The sequence below is a fragment of the Sardina pilchardus genome, chromosome 20 (genome assembly GCF_963854185.1).
Source record: "Sardina pilchardus chromosome 20, fSarPil1.1, whole genome shotgun sequence".
Classification (NCBI taxonomy): Eukaryota; Metazoa; Chordata; class Actinopteri; order Clupeiformes; family Clupeidae; genus Sardina; species Sardina pilchardus.
The window spans coordinates 9,872,907-9,890,896 of NC_085013.1; the positions used below are offsets into that span (position 1 = coordinate 9,872,907).

A 17,990-nucleotide genomic window follows, 5' to 3' on the forward strand; every position below is an offset into this window, starting at 1 on the left:
ATCAGTATTAATAATCAAAAGACTGTGGATACTTCACGATGATCACAAACATGATGATGAAAAAAGCAACATTGTATCTCTAGATAGATGTTGCGCGTGCCGGAGGAGTTTTATTTTTGATTATAATTTTAATTGGCTCCTGACAAGACTGCACAGTGGACAGAAATAATCTGCTGGCTGCTGCAATTGTGCATTTACTCTTTCCCAAGGAGTGGACTTATATCTAAGAAAATCTCTCGTCGTGGTGTTGAATTTGATGTCAAAAATTCAATGGGTTTTGATTGATTGTCAGCCATTTATCATTCTTGGAGTTGCTCTGAAAGTGATCTTCAGCGATATCATTCTACATTGTTATCTTTATAGCATGCAATGTGGACTCTAGTTGTATACTTAACTAAAGCAAAGCTGAAAACTGTGTTTTTTGTCATTATTATTATAGTTATCGTGTCTGGTGTGAACAACCCTTCTGGGTTCTGGGATATTAAATTAAACAGAAATCTAATGATATTCAGTTGAACTGAACAGTGTAACACTGGTAGTTCCTCTGTGATAAAGACACATACACAGATAACCAAACCAGATATGCTTCCACATTAGAGCTCACTCAAGCACATAAACTGTACCAGGAAACATGTTCACAGGTGACCTAACACAAAGCTGCATTGCATGCATATACAAATACTAAGAAAACATGAACACACTCTCACTCATTCAAGGCACTTGTGCACATACTGTTCTCTCTCACGCTCACACACACACACACACACACACACACACACACACACACACACACACGCACTGTACTGAGGAACAGTCATTTCCCTTGATGCTTACTGGTGGAAATGAGGGATTGGGTCTGACAGAGCAACAAAGAGATTTGGTCTCTAGATAACCAACCTGAGGCAGTCTGTCCAGTTCATCTGTTATTAAATACCAAATACACAACACACACACACACACACTCATACACACACACACTCATACACATACACACGCTATCTGCTCTCAAATTGCACAAGTCAGGACAGGTTTATGTTATTGCCTTCTTATTGCTGAGTCAGACACAAGGAACGAGGACATTCCAAGCCCCCCCCCCCCATTCTCCGTCGTGCTTTAAGCCCACCTGTTGCCGTGCAGAATAAGGGCCTCTAGTTTCTACACCCAGAAGAGACGGGACCCAGTTGAAACTGACCTGGGTTCTGACATTTTGAGAAAAAGCTAATTTATTTGCTGCATACGTTGGTTACTTTGAATTGATCCAGATTAGGTTTACACAATGATCAGACCCTTGCCAATGCAGTGTATTCACATGTTGGTTTGACATATTCTATAGTCAAATGAAACGGCTCTCGGGAGTCAACCACTAACACCCAATAATTTCCCTATGCATAAACAAAGGCGCACAGTGAAGCATGGGAAGAGATCAGGCAGTCATGTTGTCCAGTCCACAACAGCCAAATACTGGTTACAAAGCAACTCCCTCAGTGTGGTTGCTACTTTGCCTGAGTAATGTATTGTGGGCCATGGTGTGTGACAGGATAACAAGCTGAAGTTTGCCCAGTACCTGGAGAAGGAGTACAAGGTGAAGATCAACCCTGCCTCCATGTTTGACGTCCACGTCAAGAGGATCCACGAGTACAAGCGCCAGCTGCTCAACTGCCTCCACATCATCACTATGTACAACCGTAAGGATAACACTTAACTATGCCCTCAGTCAGACATACACACACACACACACACACACACACAGTCGCACACACACAAACACAAACATACACACATACTTATAAAATCACACTGTCTTTTGACAGGGATTAAGAAAAACCCCAATGCTACTTTCGTTCCACGCACTGTCATCATCGGTGGAAAGGTAGGCTAGAACATACCAGCCTTTCTCTCTTCAGAAAACCACTGAGCTTGTTTCCTCCCTGTCACGTTCTCTCTCTGATTTCTGATGTTTGTCTCCCCCTGCAGGCTGCTCCAGGGTATCACATGGCTAAGATGATCATCAAACTTATCACCTCTGTGGCAGATGTGGTCAACAATGACCCTGTGGTGGGCAACAAACTTAGGGTCATCTACCTAGAGAACTATAGGGTGTCTCTTGCTGAGAAAGGTTGGTGCAATCATTAGGACCACAACATGCAGTAACACAATATGTACATACATCTGCCCACTCTTTTTCACTCCGAGATCTAATACCAATATCACTTTCTGCTATGCACATGCGCATACACACACACACACACACACACACTTTGTATCCATGATAACCTTCCATCTCCATGGTTTCTGTGGCCAGTGATCCCTGCCACGGACCTGTCTGAGCAGATCTCCACCGCGGGAACGGAGGCGTCGGGCACAGGCAACATGAAGTTCATGCTGAACGGTGCCCTCACCATCGGCACCATGGACGGTGCCAACGTGGAGATGGCCGAGGAGGCGGGCGAGGACAACCTCTTCATCTTTGGCATGAGGGTGGAGGATGTGGCCGAGATGGACAAAGAAGGGTGAGAGCACATACCCTCCTCCGCAGCTAAATGTGTTGGTAAACTTAAACACATTACCTGGACAATCATGATGCAAGATGGCAGGATAAGCAGACTGCTTACCCGAAACTAACCAGCCTTACTATATTAATTTATTCAGTTAGTTAGTTAGTTTGTTTGTTTGTTCTCTATTGATTTGCATTGTTTTTTTCCTCTCAGCTATGATGCCATGAAGTATTACAAAGAGTTGCCTGAGCTGAAGCAAGTCATCGATCAGATCAAGAGCGGCTTCTTCTCCCCACGCCAGCCTGAGCTTTTCAAGGATATCATCGACATGCTCTTCAATCACGACCGGTGCGTACCGCTCACACAGCTCTGTGTTTAAAGTCGTGGGAGTGATTGTGATGGAGTAGAGTGTTTTTCTTTAATTGGCAAATCAGTGCTGAAGGAGTGGATGTGAAATCTTTCTCTAGCAACGGTAGGAATGGATTTGTCTGTGGAAGTAGTTTAGAACAAAGCTGTGTCTTTTCATATCCATCTGTGCTGAATAATTACTGCTCCACACATTTGGTTTGTTTGTTTAGTGTCTGAAATGGGGCCCAGATTTGTGTCTTCCTTATCTATCACTGTTTCATCCTGCAGCTGGTGGCTGTTTTAATCGTCATGACCTGAATCTGTGTTTATCCTTTTTATGATTTTTTCAGGTTCAAAGTTTTTGCCGATTTTGAAGCTTACATCGAATGCCAGGAGAGAGCTAATGTTATCTACCAGGTAAATCACTACTCAGTGTGTGTGGAGAGAGAGAGAGAGAGAAAGAAAGACTTTAGCAGCCCTAGACAGTGTCCCTAAATCTAAAATGTTCACAGTTCACAGGCATGTTGAGAAGAAGTATTGTTGCATTTCAGATTGTTAATAGCAATTAATAGACATTTCTCTGCTGTGGTTTAGACAGAGAAACTCTACCCAAGGGAAGTAGATGGTTGCGTCAGTGTGAATGTGAGTGTAAGAGAGGGAGAGATTCACAATTTGAACACTCATCATGTCCACAGGATCCAAAAGAGTGGACCAAGATGGTGATCAAGAATATTGCCGCTTCTGGAAAATTCTCTAGTGACCGCACAATCACCGACTATGCCACTGAGATTTGGGGTGTGGAGCCCACAGACCTGAAGATTCCTCCCCCCAGCGAGCCCCGGGAGGCCATAGAGGAGGCCGCTCGTGCCTTAAAGTTGTAATGATGCTCATCGTCAAAATGGGCATTAAGCGTAACCATGCCTAGTACTACTTTTACTGTTAGAAAATGTGTCTACAGATTATATCAGTAACTGAACTTCACAGTCTGGTTCAATGCCATAGGGCCACTTATGCTGCACTTTCCACCTGAAACTTCTGGTGTTATTAACAGACTACTGTGTGATGGACTGCTGTCTAAGTACATCAGCGAGCCAGAGTTAATTCTTTTGCACTTCAATTCTGAGGATTTAGGACACTGTGATCTGTAGCTATCATGATCTATGTTTGGTGTGTAAGTGCCATTAAGAAATTATGACTGTTAGTCACCTTCTCAGAACACTTACCTGGTTAAGTATCTCTGTTTACACACTCAGAAGCATTATGCTTGTTTGTTTTTTTCTGCAAAATCAGAAATATTTCTAATATTCAACTATTTCTTGAGAGCACCCTGTCATTATTTTCAACTTGTTACTGCTATGAAACTGTTACACTAAACTTTACAGTTTACAGCCACTTCTGATAGCTAACCTGATGTTAGTTTGAGCATGTGTTGCATTTGTTTGCAGTGATCAGTATTTTCTGGCATTTTAACATTTTTGCCCAAAAGCAGTCCCACCACCTCATTACCGGTACATTACTAAAAGTTCATTTTTGATAATTTCATGATAGGCCAGCATTTAAATCTCTGAGTAGATATGACATAAAACTCAAACGCCTTGTGCTGTTTTAAACTGCTTAGACTTTTCAGATTAGAACTGTCATCTTGGTCCAATATAAATTGCAGAACTATTTTAATGGACTCTTTCCTTTCATAGGAAGATACTGACTGGTGCTAAAGACTAACTTCAGTAATACAAATAAAGATAGCCCTGCTGAAGATGATTGCTCAGTATATGACACAATGTACCTACTGGCTTTTACATGCATTACAGTTCATCCTGCGACATGAGTTCCATTGTTAATTAAGACAAAGACATTGCATTGAATTTCTCTAAACTGGCAGACCTACCTGAAATGTTCCTCGTATATAAATAAGAAATAAATAACAATTCTGTTTAGCATGTATGCAGTTCAAATAGTGAATATATCATATTAAATATATTTGAATATTTAAGTATTAATTATTTTATGTTTAAATTTGTATATAATTAATTGGATCCATTCGTAAAATAAGATTACATTTATATCAACTTTAATTAATACAATAGACTTGACAAGTCTGACTTGACAAAGCTTGACAAAGCTAAGTCAAAACATAACATGCATTGCCATCTCCTACAGGTAGATGGTGCAATCCTATCTGGAATCTACTCCTGCCAGCTGTATGCAAGCTTTTAGATTAAATATCGCAACCTTACTTCCATGTCTACAATTGGGTCTTGTCCGGTGACACGAGAAAAGGGCTGAAATGAAGACACAGAGATTGGTAATATTCAAATGAAATTATTCAGAGGAAAATCTACAGACCAGTTGTATAGATGCAGATAGAGAATCTACAAGAATTGGAGCACAAGATTTAAAAATATTCCGTATGTATGTCTGAGTAAGAATGTTTTGGTTCAACAGGAATATAGAGAGCTGACATTTCACCTGAGAGCAAAAGATTTAGATGTGACATGAGAAATGTGCAATCTTAGAGCAGCAGTCTAACTGTGGGCCATACCATATACAGTAGATTTGCAAGACCAGTTAATTAGATCATTCTTGATTGAAATGCTAAATGATCTTCTAATGTGATAGAACATACCGACCAACCCCGTTAGACATGCACCCACCTACTAGTAAACACATTACCTCATCCATCCCACCTGGGATGGATACCATGGAGACTAAAGGTAAATAGCATAGGCTACTATACCATCTTCCATTAACAGTGCAGCGAATTTGGATGAAGTAGCCTACTTTTAATTATAACTGATAATCACATATCTGATGTAGTATCTGGTTTTAACAAAACATATTAAATTGTTGTCTTTTTGTTTATCAATGAGCTGTTGTTACAAAGAGAAGTAAACAAGATGCAATTTTACACCCTCAAAAATGTCTCATCATGGAAGACAAACATGTGTACTGGACCATTAAACGTTTGCATGTCCATGCTGTAAGTTTAGCCTATCAGAACAAAATGCAAAACTGGTGACATTTGGTGGTCAAACTCATTTTCTATACTGGAATGGCATCAATCAGCATCTTGTCTGCAAAAACACTTTATTAATGTTGAGCCAGTATTTGAGATCTCCGCAACAACTACACACGAAGATATTAAGGATAAATATAATATCTTATACTGTAATAAGGATCAAGGGACTGAAATGGCATGTGGTGTAGCATATGAACACGAAAATCAATGGGAATAGTTCAATTCAGTTTACAGTAATTTCATGTACAAAGTGCCAGTGATGTACAGTAACATGTTTCATTCATAGATAAATGCACTTACTTGGTTACATTGGATACTTGTTTTTATTCTTGTCTCTGAGGCAAAACAAAGTTTTTGACTCAATTTGTAATCATCTGAAAATGACGAAAATAGCCTACTTAAAATATTCAAGCCCATTATGTGTTGTCTTATTACATGTAATGTAGTATTGGCACAACATCAATAAGATATTGTATGTAAACAAAAATAAGATGATTAAGCCTAATGTCACTCTTTTTGCATTTGTTTTCGCCTGTGAATAATACTTGATGATGATATTAATGACCAAACATCGTTAGATAATGTGTTTTCAGGCTGCAAAAGAAACTGAAGGCCTAATTTTAAGGACGGAAAATATGAAGACACAAGATTTGATCAGATATATTTTACAGCCAGGCCTTGGTTTAACTCCAGAAGGTGTATATATGTTTACATTTTCTATGAATTCAGTTTATGAGGATGAGTTGGTGAAGCAAAGGCCTGCGCTTGGTCATCTAGAGCTGCGAAGAACCAGAGTGGCGGAGGAAGCCCATTACGTCTCGGTGCGTCACCGCCTCTTCCTCTCAGGGGCTTTTCAAAATCCTCAACCAGATCAGTTGACTAGACGGGAATATCTGTAGCCGTGAATGGATCACGCCAAACCGCTTCAAAAAACAAAGTGCTGCTGACTTTATTGGCGTTAAGGGAGAATACATGTTTTACGTGGACAACGGTGGCTACATTAAGTTTGGCAGGAATCCGTCCTGACTTAGTCTTGAAACAACAGTGAAGTTTGCTATATTTCTTCACTGGACCGACGGAGTGCATAGTTTGCTGGAAAGGGGCGCGAGCATCACCGATTTCAAAATCCCTCGTGGGTAAGTCAGTTCTTTGCGTTGTTTAACACATTATATTTATCTGATTGTGGTACCAACCGACCATTTCCTGATGGATTTATTCCTAGCAGTCTCCCCGTTGTTTCATTCCAAACTGTGCTCTCCTTTTCACCCCCGCAAGCGCAACAGTTAGGCGACTGCGATTTACATGTTCTGTAGCCTGTTTGAATGGCTGCCCACTTTTTGGAAACATTCCATATTTGCTTGCTGTCATTGCAGTTTAGGTTTGGTTTGATTTGATTTGTTTTCACGGAAAATACCAACCAAGGTGGGGTATGTGGCACATCATTCACAGTAACTCAGAATTCAGTTTTGAATGTTACTGTTTGACAAGCAGCCAGCTTTCTGCAGGATATTTTCAGCATTGCTACTTTGCGCTTGCTACAAATTAACAAAAAAGTGTCTATACGGTTATTCACAGTTGTTTCCTATACCCTGATACTTATGTGTAGCCTGACTAGCCTACTTTGTTTGCGATCGTCATGGTTCCGCTATTCAAATGTGTTAATGCAGGCCACCAGGAACAATGCCGGTCATTTATGTGCACACAATCTTACTTGTCAGTTTTGGGTGGTCAGACAACTTGGACAGCTGTTTTTTGCGTAATAGTCTTATTTTGAGTCTTCAGTGGGCTACTAAAATCACAAGCAAAGTGATAATTTCAAGGTAGCCTAAGCTATTTGCAGTTCTAGTGAGACCAAACCATTCTAATGTTTCTTTTGTCTGTCATCACATATGTGTTTTTCGGGGAAGATCAAGACTGGACGCCTGTTGCTTGAGCTTGACCACTTCCTGCTAAGTTCCGTGAGTGGACAAGATTCGAGCTCGGTAACTTGGCGACCCCTGCCAGTGATTTAGGCTACCATACCGTGTAGGCTGTATCATGTATCAAGTCAAATATTTAAATGAGCTTTGATTTGATAACATGAAAGGTTAGCAGGATGCTTCTCCAGAAGTCTGCTACATATCGCAGCTCACAGGCTTCTTTGGCCAAGACGACACGAACTTGCATCTTTTTGACGTCGAATTTTTAGGTCGTAGTGTCAGCTTAATCCTTATGTCTCTAGCAGGTGCTGGATTACCCTCCAACGCTGCCCCTTGATTTACCTTGACTTACCTTGCTTAGGTTGGTCTTGGCCTGATTTTGTAGTTAACCTGTCACTCCATCGATTTGGTCAACTACTCCAGCACTTAAAGCGCGTGGTCTCACTCACTCAGACACACACACACACACACACACACACACACACACACACACACACACACACACACACACACACACACACCTACCTCACAGTCATGTTAAGTCATCTACCATCATAATCTATGTCTGTACGGAAGATGTGCTTAAGTCTTCTCTAACTGAGGTACACTAGGAGAGCATAATAGACAAACTCTTCCGTGAAGCATCTGAGCTTTTTCACCTTTGTTCAGAATGTGTGTATGTTTGAGGCATTTGGTAGTTCAGTGGTCTGTGTTTGCTAGTCCCAAAAGCTGACAAGCGACAATCTAATATCAACCAATGTCAAATGAACAGAAGTATAGTGAAATAAATAAATGGATAAACAAGGGTAAAGGGTGTTGGGAACATCTCGTCTCTTTCAATTGCAGTCTTGTGAGGCCATGTGACTAGACCACCCTTTGTTCTGGACAGCCCTCCTCAGATACTGCTCTGAGTGGCTCAGTTGGAGGGCCGGCCAGGGTGGAGCTGCTGGATTAATATTTGGTGAGCTGCTGGTCCTGCTGTGTGTGTGCTAATGCAAGGGCCTCATTCATATTAGTGAGCCAGGCGTGTGTGTGTGTGTGTGTGTGCTTGTCTGATTGCGACTTGATGGTCCATTGTGTGCAGAGTGAATGGGGGTCTTAGGTCTGGAGCGAGACACCTGTCCAGTCTTCCCACTTTCTGACGGCCCCTGACAAAGAGCAGCTGGACCAAAAGGGTGTATGCTGTAGGCTATGTGTGTGGAAACAAATTTACCACTGCTGTGTATGTGTTTTTTTTGTGAGCATATTGTGGTTTTGGATGTTAAATAATCGCAATTTCCTGATCATTTTTGGTACTTTTTAATTTGTTAACTGCCCCTATTTGTTGCATGCACCAGGCTCCATGTGTCTTGCTGGTATGTGTTATATCTATGCCCCTTAGAAATTGAATCCATGACCTTCATGTTGTAAGACTTTGTTGCTACCAGTTGCGCCAAAACAGAAAGTGGCATGAAATGTTTAGCCACTGATCCCAGTGATGACTGTTGTTCCAAGGTAGCTCTGCTATCAAGGCCTTAAGTGAGTGAGAGCATAACGTTTTGATGTGGGTCTCGCCAGTTGGTCAGTGGATCACACGGTGAACGATATTGAATAAAGTTGTTTGGCAGAACTATATTGTATAGTGTTTGCTGTCATACAATACTGTCAGCTACTCTTAGGTTTGTTGTAGTATGACCATTGAGGTTGACTGAATTGAGGCCATCACCAGCATATTGCAATACCAGTATGTTTATAAATGAACCAAAGCAGCACTCCTTACTTGCGTTTTAGCAGTTTTACTGCAAGCTGTTGTGTTGTAGATGGAGAGTCTGTGCCTCTTGGCCTAGGGCTGTGTGATTTGGAGAAAATTCGAAATTGTGATATTTCTGACAGAGATTGTGATTGTGATTGTGAGTGTGATTGATTTGTGAGATAACATTCTAAATTACACTTTAAGTTGGGCCATGTTTGGTTGGTGAGCAACTGTTCATGACTAGTGTATGAGAAGTACAGTGCTCCTGTTACAGTATGCGAGTTTCATTGTTTGTCACACAAGGAGTGTGACATTAGGAAACAAAAGATGTGGCAAGATTAACCGCGCGGACAGCGTTGTGAGCTGCACGATTAATTGCAACCTTTTTGATCAGCTAATTGCATTAGTTCAAATTGTGGTTTTCATTAAAATCTATTAATTCTGCAGCACTTTCTCACCTAGTGGCTCTTCAGTGTCGGAAGTTGCTCAGCTGTAATGTGTGCATGTGTGCTGTTTCTAGGAGGCCTCCACAATTTAGATCTTTTGACTTTTGGAAGTTGTATGGACCCTATGACTAAACCAAAAATCAGCGGAAATGGCCCATTAGAGGTTGTTTTGCCAGATGATGATTCAGCTCTGAATGGCTTCATGGTGTTTTTTCCCCCCTTCCTTGCCTTCCCCCTTACCTCCAGGCTGGGCTGCCATCTGAATCAGTCATGCTCTGGCCCCTAGTCATGCTCTTGCCCCTGCCTTACCTGGCTTGATTGCTGCGCTGACACAAAGCTGATTACGACATGTGTCGGGATGAGCGGCAAGTTAGGAGCTGCCCGAGGACAGCCGGCCTCAAGCGTCTCACTGGCTGACTGGTCCGTGAGGCCAGCGCTAGCCACTCCTCTTCTTGGTGCTGGAACGTGTGCGCTAGCACTGACTCCCAAAAAGCTAACATCCACGATCCACGGCGCTATTTGTAGCCGTGATTAGTTGTGTTTACGTTCACGTTTGCAGGGGGTCACAGCAGGGTGTAGCAATGTGTTGCGTCATTCTGACTAAAGAGAACTTGTTGTTTTTTTATGGTCATTGTCAGGGAAATGCATTCATGCACATATCCAGTCTAGTCTATTTTGTAAGCAGATGGCTAAACGAAAAAGAAAAACTCAACAATGTAAAGCAAAGAGTGCACTCCAGAAAAATGGTGTGCTCCTTGTTCTTTTTTACAGAGTATATTATTGGGCAAGTTGTGTTTGGCTATACATTTGTGGTGCCATTACACCAGTGCCATCTTTAGTTCATTGCATTATATGTAAACTCATATCCTTAAGTCTGAGCCAGAAGGTCGGCTGTGGTCCGAACCCACTTGCTTGTTTACATGTACTGTCCTTATTAATGGACCCTGCCCATCAGATCACTTTCACTGACCAAGCCGTATGTGGGGCTTCTCTCGTGTGGCCAGTGACCAGATAACAGACTGTCTAATTGACCTTGTCAGGGGCTGTTAGCCCAAGTCCCGCTGGATGGCTATTAGCTGACCAGCAGGCGGGCAGCACGGCCGACTTGGTCCAGTGCCAGCCTGTCCCACTGGCCACCCGCCAGGCACCCACACACCGGGGTCATGGACCCCAGGTCCTGTTGTCCTGTTTTTAATTAGTTATGTGTCTTTCTGTCTTCGTGTGGATGGATTTCATGGGCCTCCGCACATAGGAAGGAGTGGTTTGCTGTTCAGAATGTATGACGGGGGACGACTAATGATCAACTAGCTGTACAGCAACAAAGCTCATAACCTGGTAACCATGCTGGTGCAAGCCAGTGATCTGAAAGCGAGCCACTCTCCGTTACTCTATGCTCCACCCTGGTCACGTGAGTATTGGTGACTGATGTGGTGCCCGAATCTGGGGTTTCAGCTTCAACATAGCCTTGGTCATTGGGAATCTGTGAGGACTATTGCTGTAAGCTTTTCATTGAAACTAGTTTACAGAAACTGTGAGGGAGTGTCTGTCGACACATTTGAGCTCCGGACGTGTACAGAACCAAACAAAACGTACATATTTTGAGGAGACTCTTAGGAGATTTTTGGCAGTGGTGATGGGTGATCTGAAGGGCTCATGTGTCTGCACACATGCATGTGTGTGAATGTTCCTTCACCGTTAAATCCACAATCATTCACACCATTTCTATTTAACTCTGAGACTCTGTTGAAAAGTACAGAGATTCCCGTACATATTGGACATGCCTATGCAGCTACCTAAAAGCATGTGCCGAACAGTAGCAGAAAGGCACCCAAAGTTCTGTGTGGTTCATAAAGTTCTTATTGTACCAAAAGCGCTGAGCACATGTCAGGCAAAGGTGATGCAGAGTTGGCGTCATCACACAGCAGTGTGTCCGTCAGATGAAGTGTTACGAAATACTTGCGGCATCCATTGCCATCAATAGCTCCTTCAGTCACCAAACCATGTGCCAAGAGGCTTATACAAATCCACTGTGCCCCTATCATTGCAAGGGGTGAGGTGGAGAGTTTATTGGCTACACCTACCTTCAGGGATCATAATCGAGTGGTTGGCACCCCAGAGAGGGTAGAGTTGTAGAAACCTGGTCAGAGGAAGCAGTCCTGAAACTGGTATTACACTCGCACTACCATACACATAAGGATATCAGTGCCTGCGGCAAGACATGAGGCTTACTCTGGGACCAGAGTTTTCGGACGTGGAAGTGTCTTCCCTTAGTGTGAGTTGTTGTTGTTGTTGTTTTTTATTGTTGTAGTGTTTATATTATTATTTGTATTTAATTGTTTTGCAACATGCACACGTGGACATAGTTTGTTTGTGTTTGTTTGGTAGGTTCAGTGATACCATAGCTCTGTGGAGAACCATTTGTGCAACACCGAGGTTTGGTGACATAGTGGTCACTTGGTGTGGTGCTACCGGTCAATTTTACTTCACCGGACCCATCTGAGTCTGGGAGTTACTATTTCACTAGCTAGTAGAGGAAAATGACCTTTTTAAAAGAATGTTAGAGAGGTTTCTGCTTTGTATACGTTTTTTCAGAAATGTTCTGACCATAAGATGAGGGCGGGAGACTAGATAGGCAGTGGTCCAACATGGAAGACAATATTAATCGACCCATGGGTGCCCACAATGATGTGTTTTCTTGGTACTGTACTTCTGATAACTCAATGTCCATTGTGTGAATGTATGGGATGCACATCAGCTATCTCAGCAGCAGAGTCAGACATTGTGAATTTGGGAAAACTATGCCAATGATTTTGTGCTCTGCTTCTGATTTAATTTTTGTGAATCTGATGATGACTAGTTTTCTTGAGAGATTTCAGGTCTGAGAATTGTACTGTGACAATATTCAAGTAAATTTTGCTTTCCTTTGCTTTACTTTGTTTTCTGAACAGATGACAGCATACTGAATCTGCTTTCATCTTATAGACAAGGTGGTTTCACTTTGCTTTTTTTGTTTTCTTTAGCTTGTTTCGCTCTGTTAAAGAAAGGATATGGGTAGTTTGTATTTAACTTTTTAGAAAGGTGAGAGTCCTGTTTAGAGCATGTGGCTATATACGGTATGGTTTGTACTGTGATGTAACTCTAATCTCTAACTATTACTGCAATTGAACTGGGTTCAACTTGGGCTGTGTGGAGATCCCTTCACCCTCATGTGTTTCTCTTACCACACCAATCACCTTTTTATTTTTCCCTTAGTAAAGATTGAGAGGTTTTGTATTCATCTTCTCCCTCGCTCCCTCTCTCCTTCTCTCAGGGCGGGGGTCTGTCCTATGGGATGGATGAGTCTCAGCAGGACCTGTATGAGGAGCGACTGAAGGAGGTCTTCCACAGCTTCGATGCCAGCGGCTCGGGCTCCCTCAGCCCTGAGGAGCTCACTGACCTGTGCCAGTCCCTGCAGCTGCAGGATGCTGAGCCCATCCTCCTCAACACCCTATTACAGAACCAGGATCAGCTGACAGGCAGGGTAAGCAACCAGTCGGCGGTCGGGGGTCATCTAGAGCAGTGATGTTATCAGTGCGCTTTCTAGTTATTTTAAGCTCCAAGTGATCACATGCCCAAGGTTGCTTACAAAAATATTCACATGAAATATGGAAAGCGCATAAACATTAATTAGCTTATGTAATAGAAGTTCTACTTGCCTGGGTTCTAAAAAGTAAGCACTGTGTATAGCAGCATCTCCGGCGAGGGGGGGGAAGTAAGGCAGACTGAGAAAAGGCCTCATGTGCCGTTGACCATTTCCTGCTCAAACCCCATTCACCGGCCGGCACATTATCCAAATAATAGCAATATGAACAAAAGTGAAGGGACCAAATGAAATGGACATATGCCTCTTGGAGGGGAAAGGAAAGCAGAGAGGGAGGGGGGTGAAGAGGTAGAGGGAGGACATTAGCATTGAGGAGTGTCTCAAGCCGTCTGGCTCTGCAGCTGTACTGTAGACTGTGTAGATAGATATGGCGGCAGCAGCGGCCTTTGTCCAATCTTATCCCAGGTGTCCGTTGTCACAGCGACCGGGCAAACAGGCCCGTGTGTGTGTGTGTCTGTGTTTGGAGGACGTTGATTAGCAGAGAGGGAGAGTGGTGCTTGAGCACTAGGGGCCTCTCTCTCTGTTCCTCAACAGTCATCAGACACACACACATACACACCACAACATAAAAGCATGCTCACAAGCAGTTCACAGGGGTGACCAATTGGTGCAAGTCAAACCACTGAGCCCCTGTTTTGAGAGTGGGGCTCGGGGGGGGGGGGGGTGAGGGGGAGAGAGAGAGAGAGAGAGAGAGAGAGAAGTGTGTGTGTGTGTGTGAGGATGGAGGCAGTAGGCAGTGGGGGAGCTCCCCTACTCCATCTCTTAATGGCAGTGCACGCGCACACAAAGGACGTGAATATGCATCAAGTTGCTGGCAGGCAGACAGCTGCTACCCTCGCTCCCTCCTTCCTCCCCCCTCCTCCACTCCAGCAAAGACCCTCCTCCTCCTCCTCCTCCATGCTCCACACTTCAGGGCTCCACCAGACATTTTATGATGCCTAAGCTCCAAACAATGTCAGGCCTTATCTATATGACCGTTTAAGATCAAGGCTAGTAGACTGTGTAACTGAGCAACAGGTTCCCATAGCATCCTAGAGAGACCATGGACATGGAGAGTGCTCTATGTACATACTTTCTCGTCTGACTGAATGCTCTTCTGTGTTGTGTTGTGTTCTACAGGTGGATTTTGAGCAGTTTAAGAATGCGTTGATTCTGGTGTTGTCCTCGTCTATCGGAAACCCAGCCGAGAGTGAAGAGGCGGCAGCACAATCAGGTATCCCAGAGAACCCCACCCGTCTCCTGTTGTCCTGTTAAACAACATAGATATAAAACTGCAAAGAGGTTGAAAGATTTATTGTTTTTGATCTCTGTTGAAGCAGTGGTGTAATGTGATTACTTGCACAGTATGTCCTTACAGAACAGTTCACTCTCACTCTCACACACTCTCTCACACACATGCTACCAAAATGGCTCTGAAACTAAAAGGGCAGTGAAGTGATGCAGACTGCATCTCTTTCAGTTGCTGTTTGTTATCTAAATACCCCGAAAACTTGATAGTCAAAACAATAGCCTTTTGCTGCAAAGATCATGGTCATCATCGTGTGTGTGTGTGTCTGTGTACACACACGTACTGTAGGTGTCTGTCTGTATGTCTTGATTAGCTGTCTTTGTGTGGGCATCTGGAAACGTGGTGAAGCATTGCTGGTCGTCATAGGGACTGTGGGATGTGTCAGCCCAGGCATAATGATGGAGCTGGGCGCTGTGCCAGCGCTGTAACAAGCTGCCCGCGTCCAGAACTGCAGCACAGTGCCCCCCATTGGTGCCCAGGTCCAAAACGGCAGCACGGTGCCCTCACCTGGTAGCCGCAGTGCAGAGGTCACAGAGGTAGCTTTACGGACTTCAGAGGAAGGTCTGCTTTTAGTAGCAGCCTAAAGATCTATATCAGTACCTGTCCAGTTTTAGCTTGCCTTTTTTTAAAACAAGTTCACCTTACCCAAAGGGTAACTATAGTAAAATGCACATTAGCACAACAGTTGTTTATAGTGAAGGCATAAGCTCCCCAATTCCACATCCTTAAAAGAACAATGTGTGCACTCAATGGCTTTGGCGCGCGGCGCTACTTTGATAGCACTTAGCTAGCCCCGTTTATTCATTAGGATCCAAACAGAGATAAAGTTAGAAGTGACCAAACACCTCCACGTTTTCCCTACTAAAGTACAGTTACACAACGAAGTATGGTGAGACAAAATAAAACGTGGCGCTTTTCTAGGCGTTTAAGAAGGATAACTATAATGTGTGGCGGAATAGCACTTGAAAGCATTTCGGCTCGGCATAACATATAACAACGTAGTTTAATATGAACAGTGGAGTGTTCCTTTAATTGTTTCTTTGCTTTATTTTTCTTAGGTCTCTTCCCTTTCAAAAGAGATTGTTGTTTTTTGCATCAGCTTTAAAGATTTTCAGAATGACTCTTTGACCGCCATTGTTCCCATCTGTATGTGTTTTGTGTGCGTGTTATAGTTGGCTCCACAGACTCAGTGAGGCCTCAGCACTGTGATGTAACTGAATAGAGACTGTTCAGTTCCCAAAGCGGCATCCTGAAGGATCAGTTGTATATAGCCTGATAGCCAGTCGTGCCTTCTATTTAAACAACACACTTCTCCTCTTTAACCTTCATCGCTCAGGGGAAGACTCACGTTGATGGAACACAGTGGATAATGTAGTTGTAGCCAGAAATCCAAAGGTGTTTCATTTTTGTCTCAAATCATAGCCATCTCCCTTTGATCAGCTTGCTGCCTGCTCCCTGAATACATTGTGAAAAAATCCGGTCTCTGGAGACAACACAGGGGCTGTAAAACGTTGAACAAACGCTAGGGTACAGGCTGTGTACCAAAACATAACAAACCATATTTCAGCCAAACACCAACAAGATGTTAAGGGGAGGGGTTGGGGGTTAGTGAGCATGCACATATGGGTTGGGGGCAGTGAGAACTTGATGTTTCTTCTGTTGAACTTGACGTCAACAGAAGAAACATCATTCAGGATCTCATAGTGCACCTTTAATACATGTTTGAAGAATATACACAGTGCGTGTTCATTTACATCAATAACATCCATGTGTCCAGGAGGGTAAAGTGTGCTAAGTCAAAGGGACATGGTAGCAGAGGGTAAGGGAGTCAAGCTTTTAAGGGGGATAATGCCCCCAGAGTGTAACACTTTAGCTCTCGCCAGAATTCTCCTTTAAGTCTTTCTTGGACCGCGTGTTGGCTGCTCTTGCATGTTGTCTGGGGTTTCGGTCATCAGTAGGTCCAAGTCCATGTTAAACATGTGGGTCATGTCCCTACCACTTCCCTGCCCTGTCCTATCGCTGTAACTGTGTCCCATCCCTGTGTCCTCGGCGTAAGATGCTGACAACTAAAACAGTGTAGCCTGTCTACAAGTTTATTTTGGACTTGGACTGCGGGAGGAAGCAAAGAGACACATGCAGGGCAGAGAAGCCCATTATCAGTGTTAAAATGTATATCATGAATTGTGTGTATGAGCACTTTTATGTACTTAAAGGAGACTGTAGGAGAGGGCGCATTATTTACATCATGCCCCGCCATGTAAGGCCACTCTAGAATCTCTAGTCTGCCATGTAATTCTGTTTATTCTCCTAATTTGGTTTGGTATTCTCTTCTCCTGTTATATTGCCTTTTTTTTAATGCAGACACATTCATAGAGATCAATGTTCAGGAAAAAAAAGTCTTTATGGCCTTTACTTGTTCGGTCTCCTCTTCTCTGATGTTCTCTTCTTCTCTCCCTTCACTTTGCAGACTCACCTGTAGACTCTCCGGAGGTCCATCCCAAGTTTGTGAAGGGGACTAAGCGTTACGGCCGGCGCTCCACCCCAGAATTCATCGAGGGCATCGGGGAGTTCTCCGCAGCGGCCTCAGAACAGGAGGGAGGGCCGTCAGAGGGCCAGGGGGCTGAAGAAGAGGGTGATGATGAGGAGGATGAAGAGAATGAGGAATCCGAAGTACCCAGGAAACGTGAGGTATGACACCGACTGCTGGAGTCTGCTATGGTCTGTCTATGAATGACTATGGGGAGCATGGGTTAATGAGGTACATTTCTTGTGCATGCCTGATAGGGTTCAGGCATGGTGCCTGAATTCAGGCTTGAGCTCGGCCATGCACTTTGTCAAGAAAGGCTATTCTCTACATTGTCTTTGAATGTATTTGATCATTTCAGGCACAGTCTATCAGCCCTGCAGTGATTGTGTATGGGTGATGATCCATGGGACAACTTTGGTGCAGTTTGCTGGGCAACAATGTGACTGGTTGCTATTATTCTGATAAGATTATTGCAAATTGTTCGCTGATTTACTTACTCCAGGTAGTGGGAACTTGCCCTGAACGGCATTGGCCAGAAACATTGTCCAGCAACATCGCTCGGAAACGTACCCTCTG

General features: G+C 43.4%; 2 protein-coding genes across 4 annotated transcripts in view; both read left to right on the forward strand.

Annotated features, from left to right (window-relative positions):
- pygl (phosphorylase, glycogen, liver) overlaps positions 1-4,604 on the forward strand; it is a 13,032-nt gene extending 8,428 nt beyond the window's left edge. The window contains exons 14-20 of the mRNA XM_062523787.1: positions 1,538-1,685; positions 1,812-1,870; positions 1,975-2,116; positions 2,303-2,510; positions 2,709-2,843; positions 3,194-3,260; positions 3,539-4,604. Coding sequence (XP_062379771.1) covers positions 1,538-1,685; positions 1,812-1,870; positions 1,975-2,116; positions 2,303-2,510; positions 2,709-2,843; positions 3,194-3,260; positions 3,539-3,724 — 945 coding nt within the window. The 3' untranslated portion in view covers positions 3,725-4,604. The remainder of the gene's footprint in view (positions 1-1,537; positions 1,686-1,811; positions 1,871-1,974; positions 2,117-2,302; positions 2,511-2,708; positions 2,844-3,193; positions 3,261-3,538) is intronic.
- A 2,134-nt stretch (positions 4,605-6,738) lies between these two features.
- nin (ninein (GSK3B interacting protein)) overlaps positions 6,739-17,990 on the forward strand; it is a 32,987-nt gene continuing 21,735 nt past the window's right edge. For all 3 annotated transcript variants that reach the window (XM_062523523.1, XM_062523524.1, XM_062523525.1), the window contains exons 1-4: positions 6,739-6,998; positions 13,270-13,479; positions 14,719-14,812; positions 17,355-17,575. In XM_062523523.1, the coding sequence (XP_062379507.1) occupies positions 13,291-13,479; positions 14,719-14,812; positions 17,355-17,575 (504 nt within the window). In that variant the 5' untranslated portion in view covers positions 6,739-6,998; positions 13,270-13,290. The remainder of the gene's footprint in view (positions 6,999-13,269; positions 13,480-14,718; positions 14,813-17,354; positions 17,576-17,990) is intronic.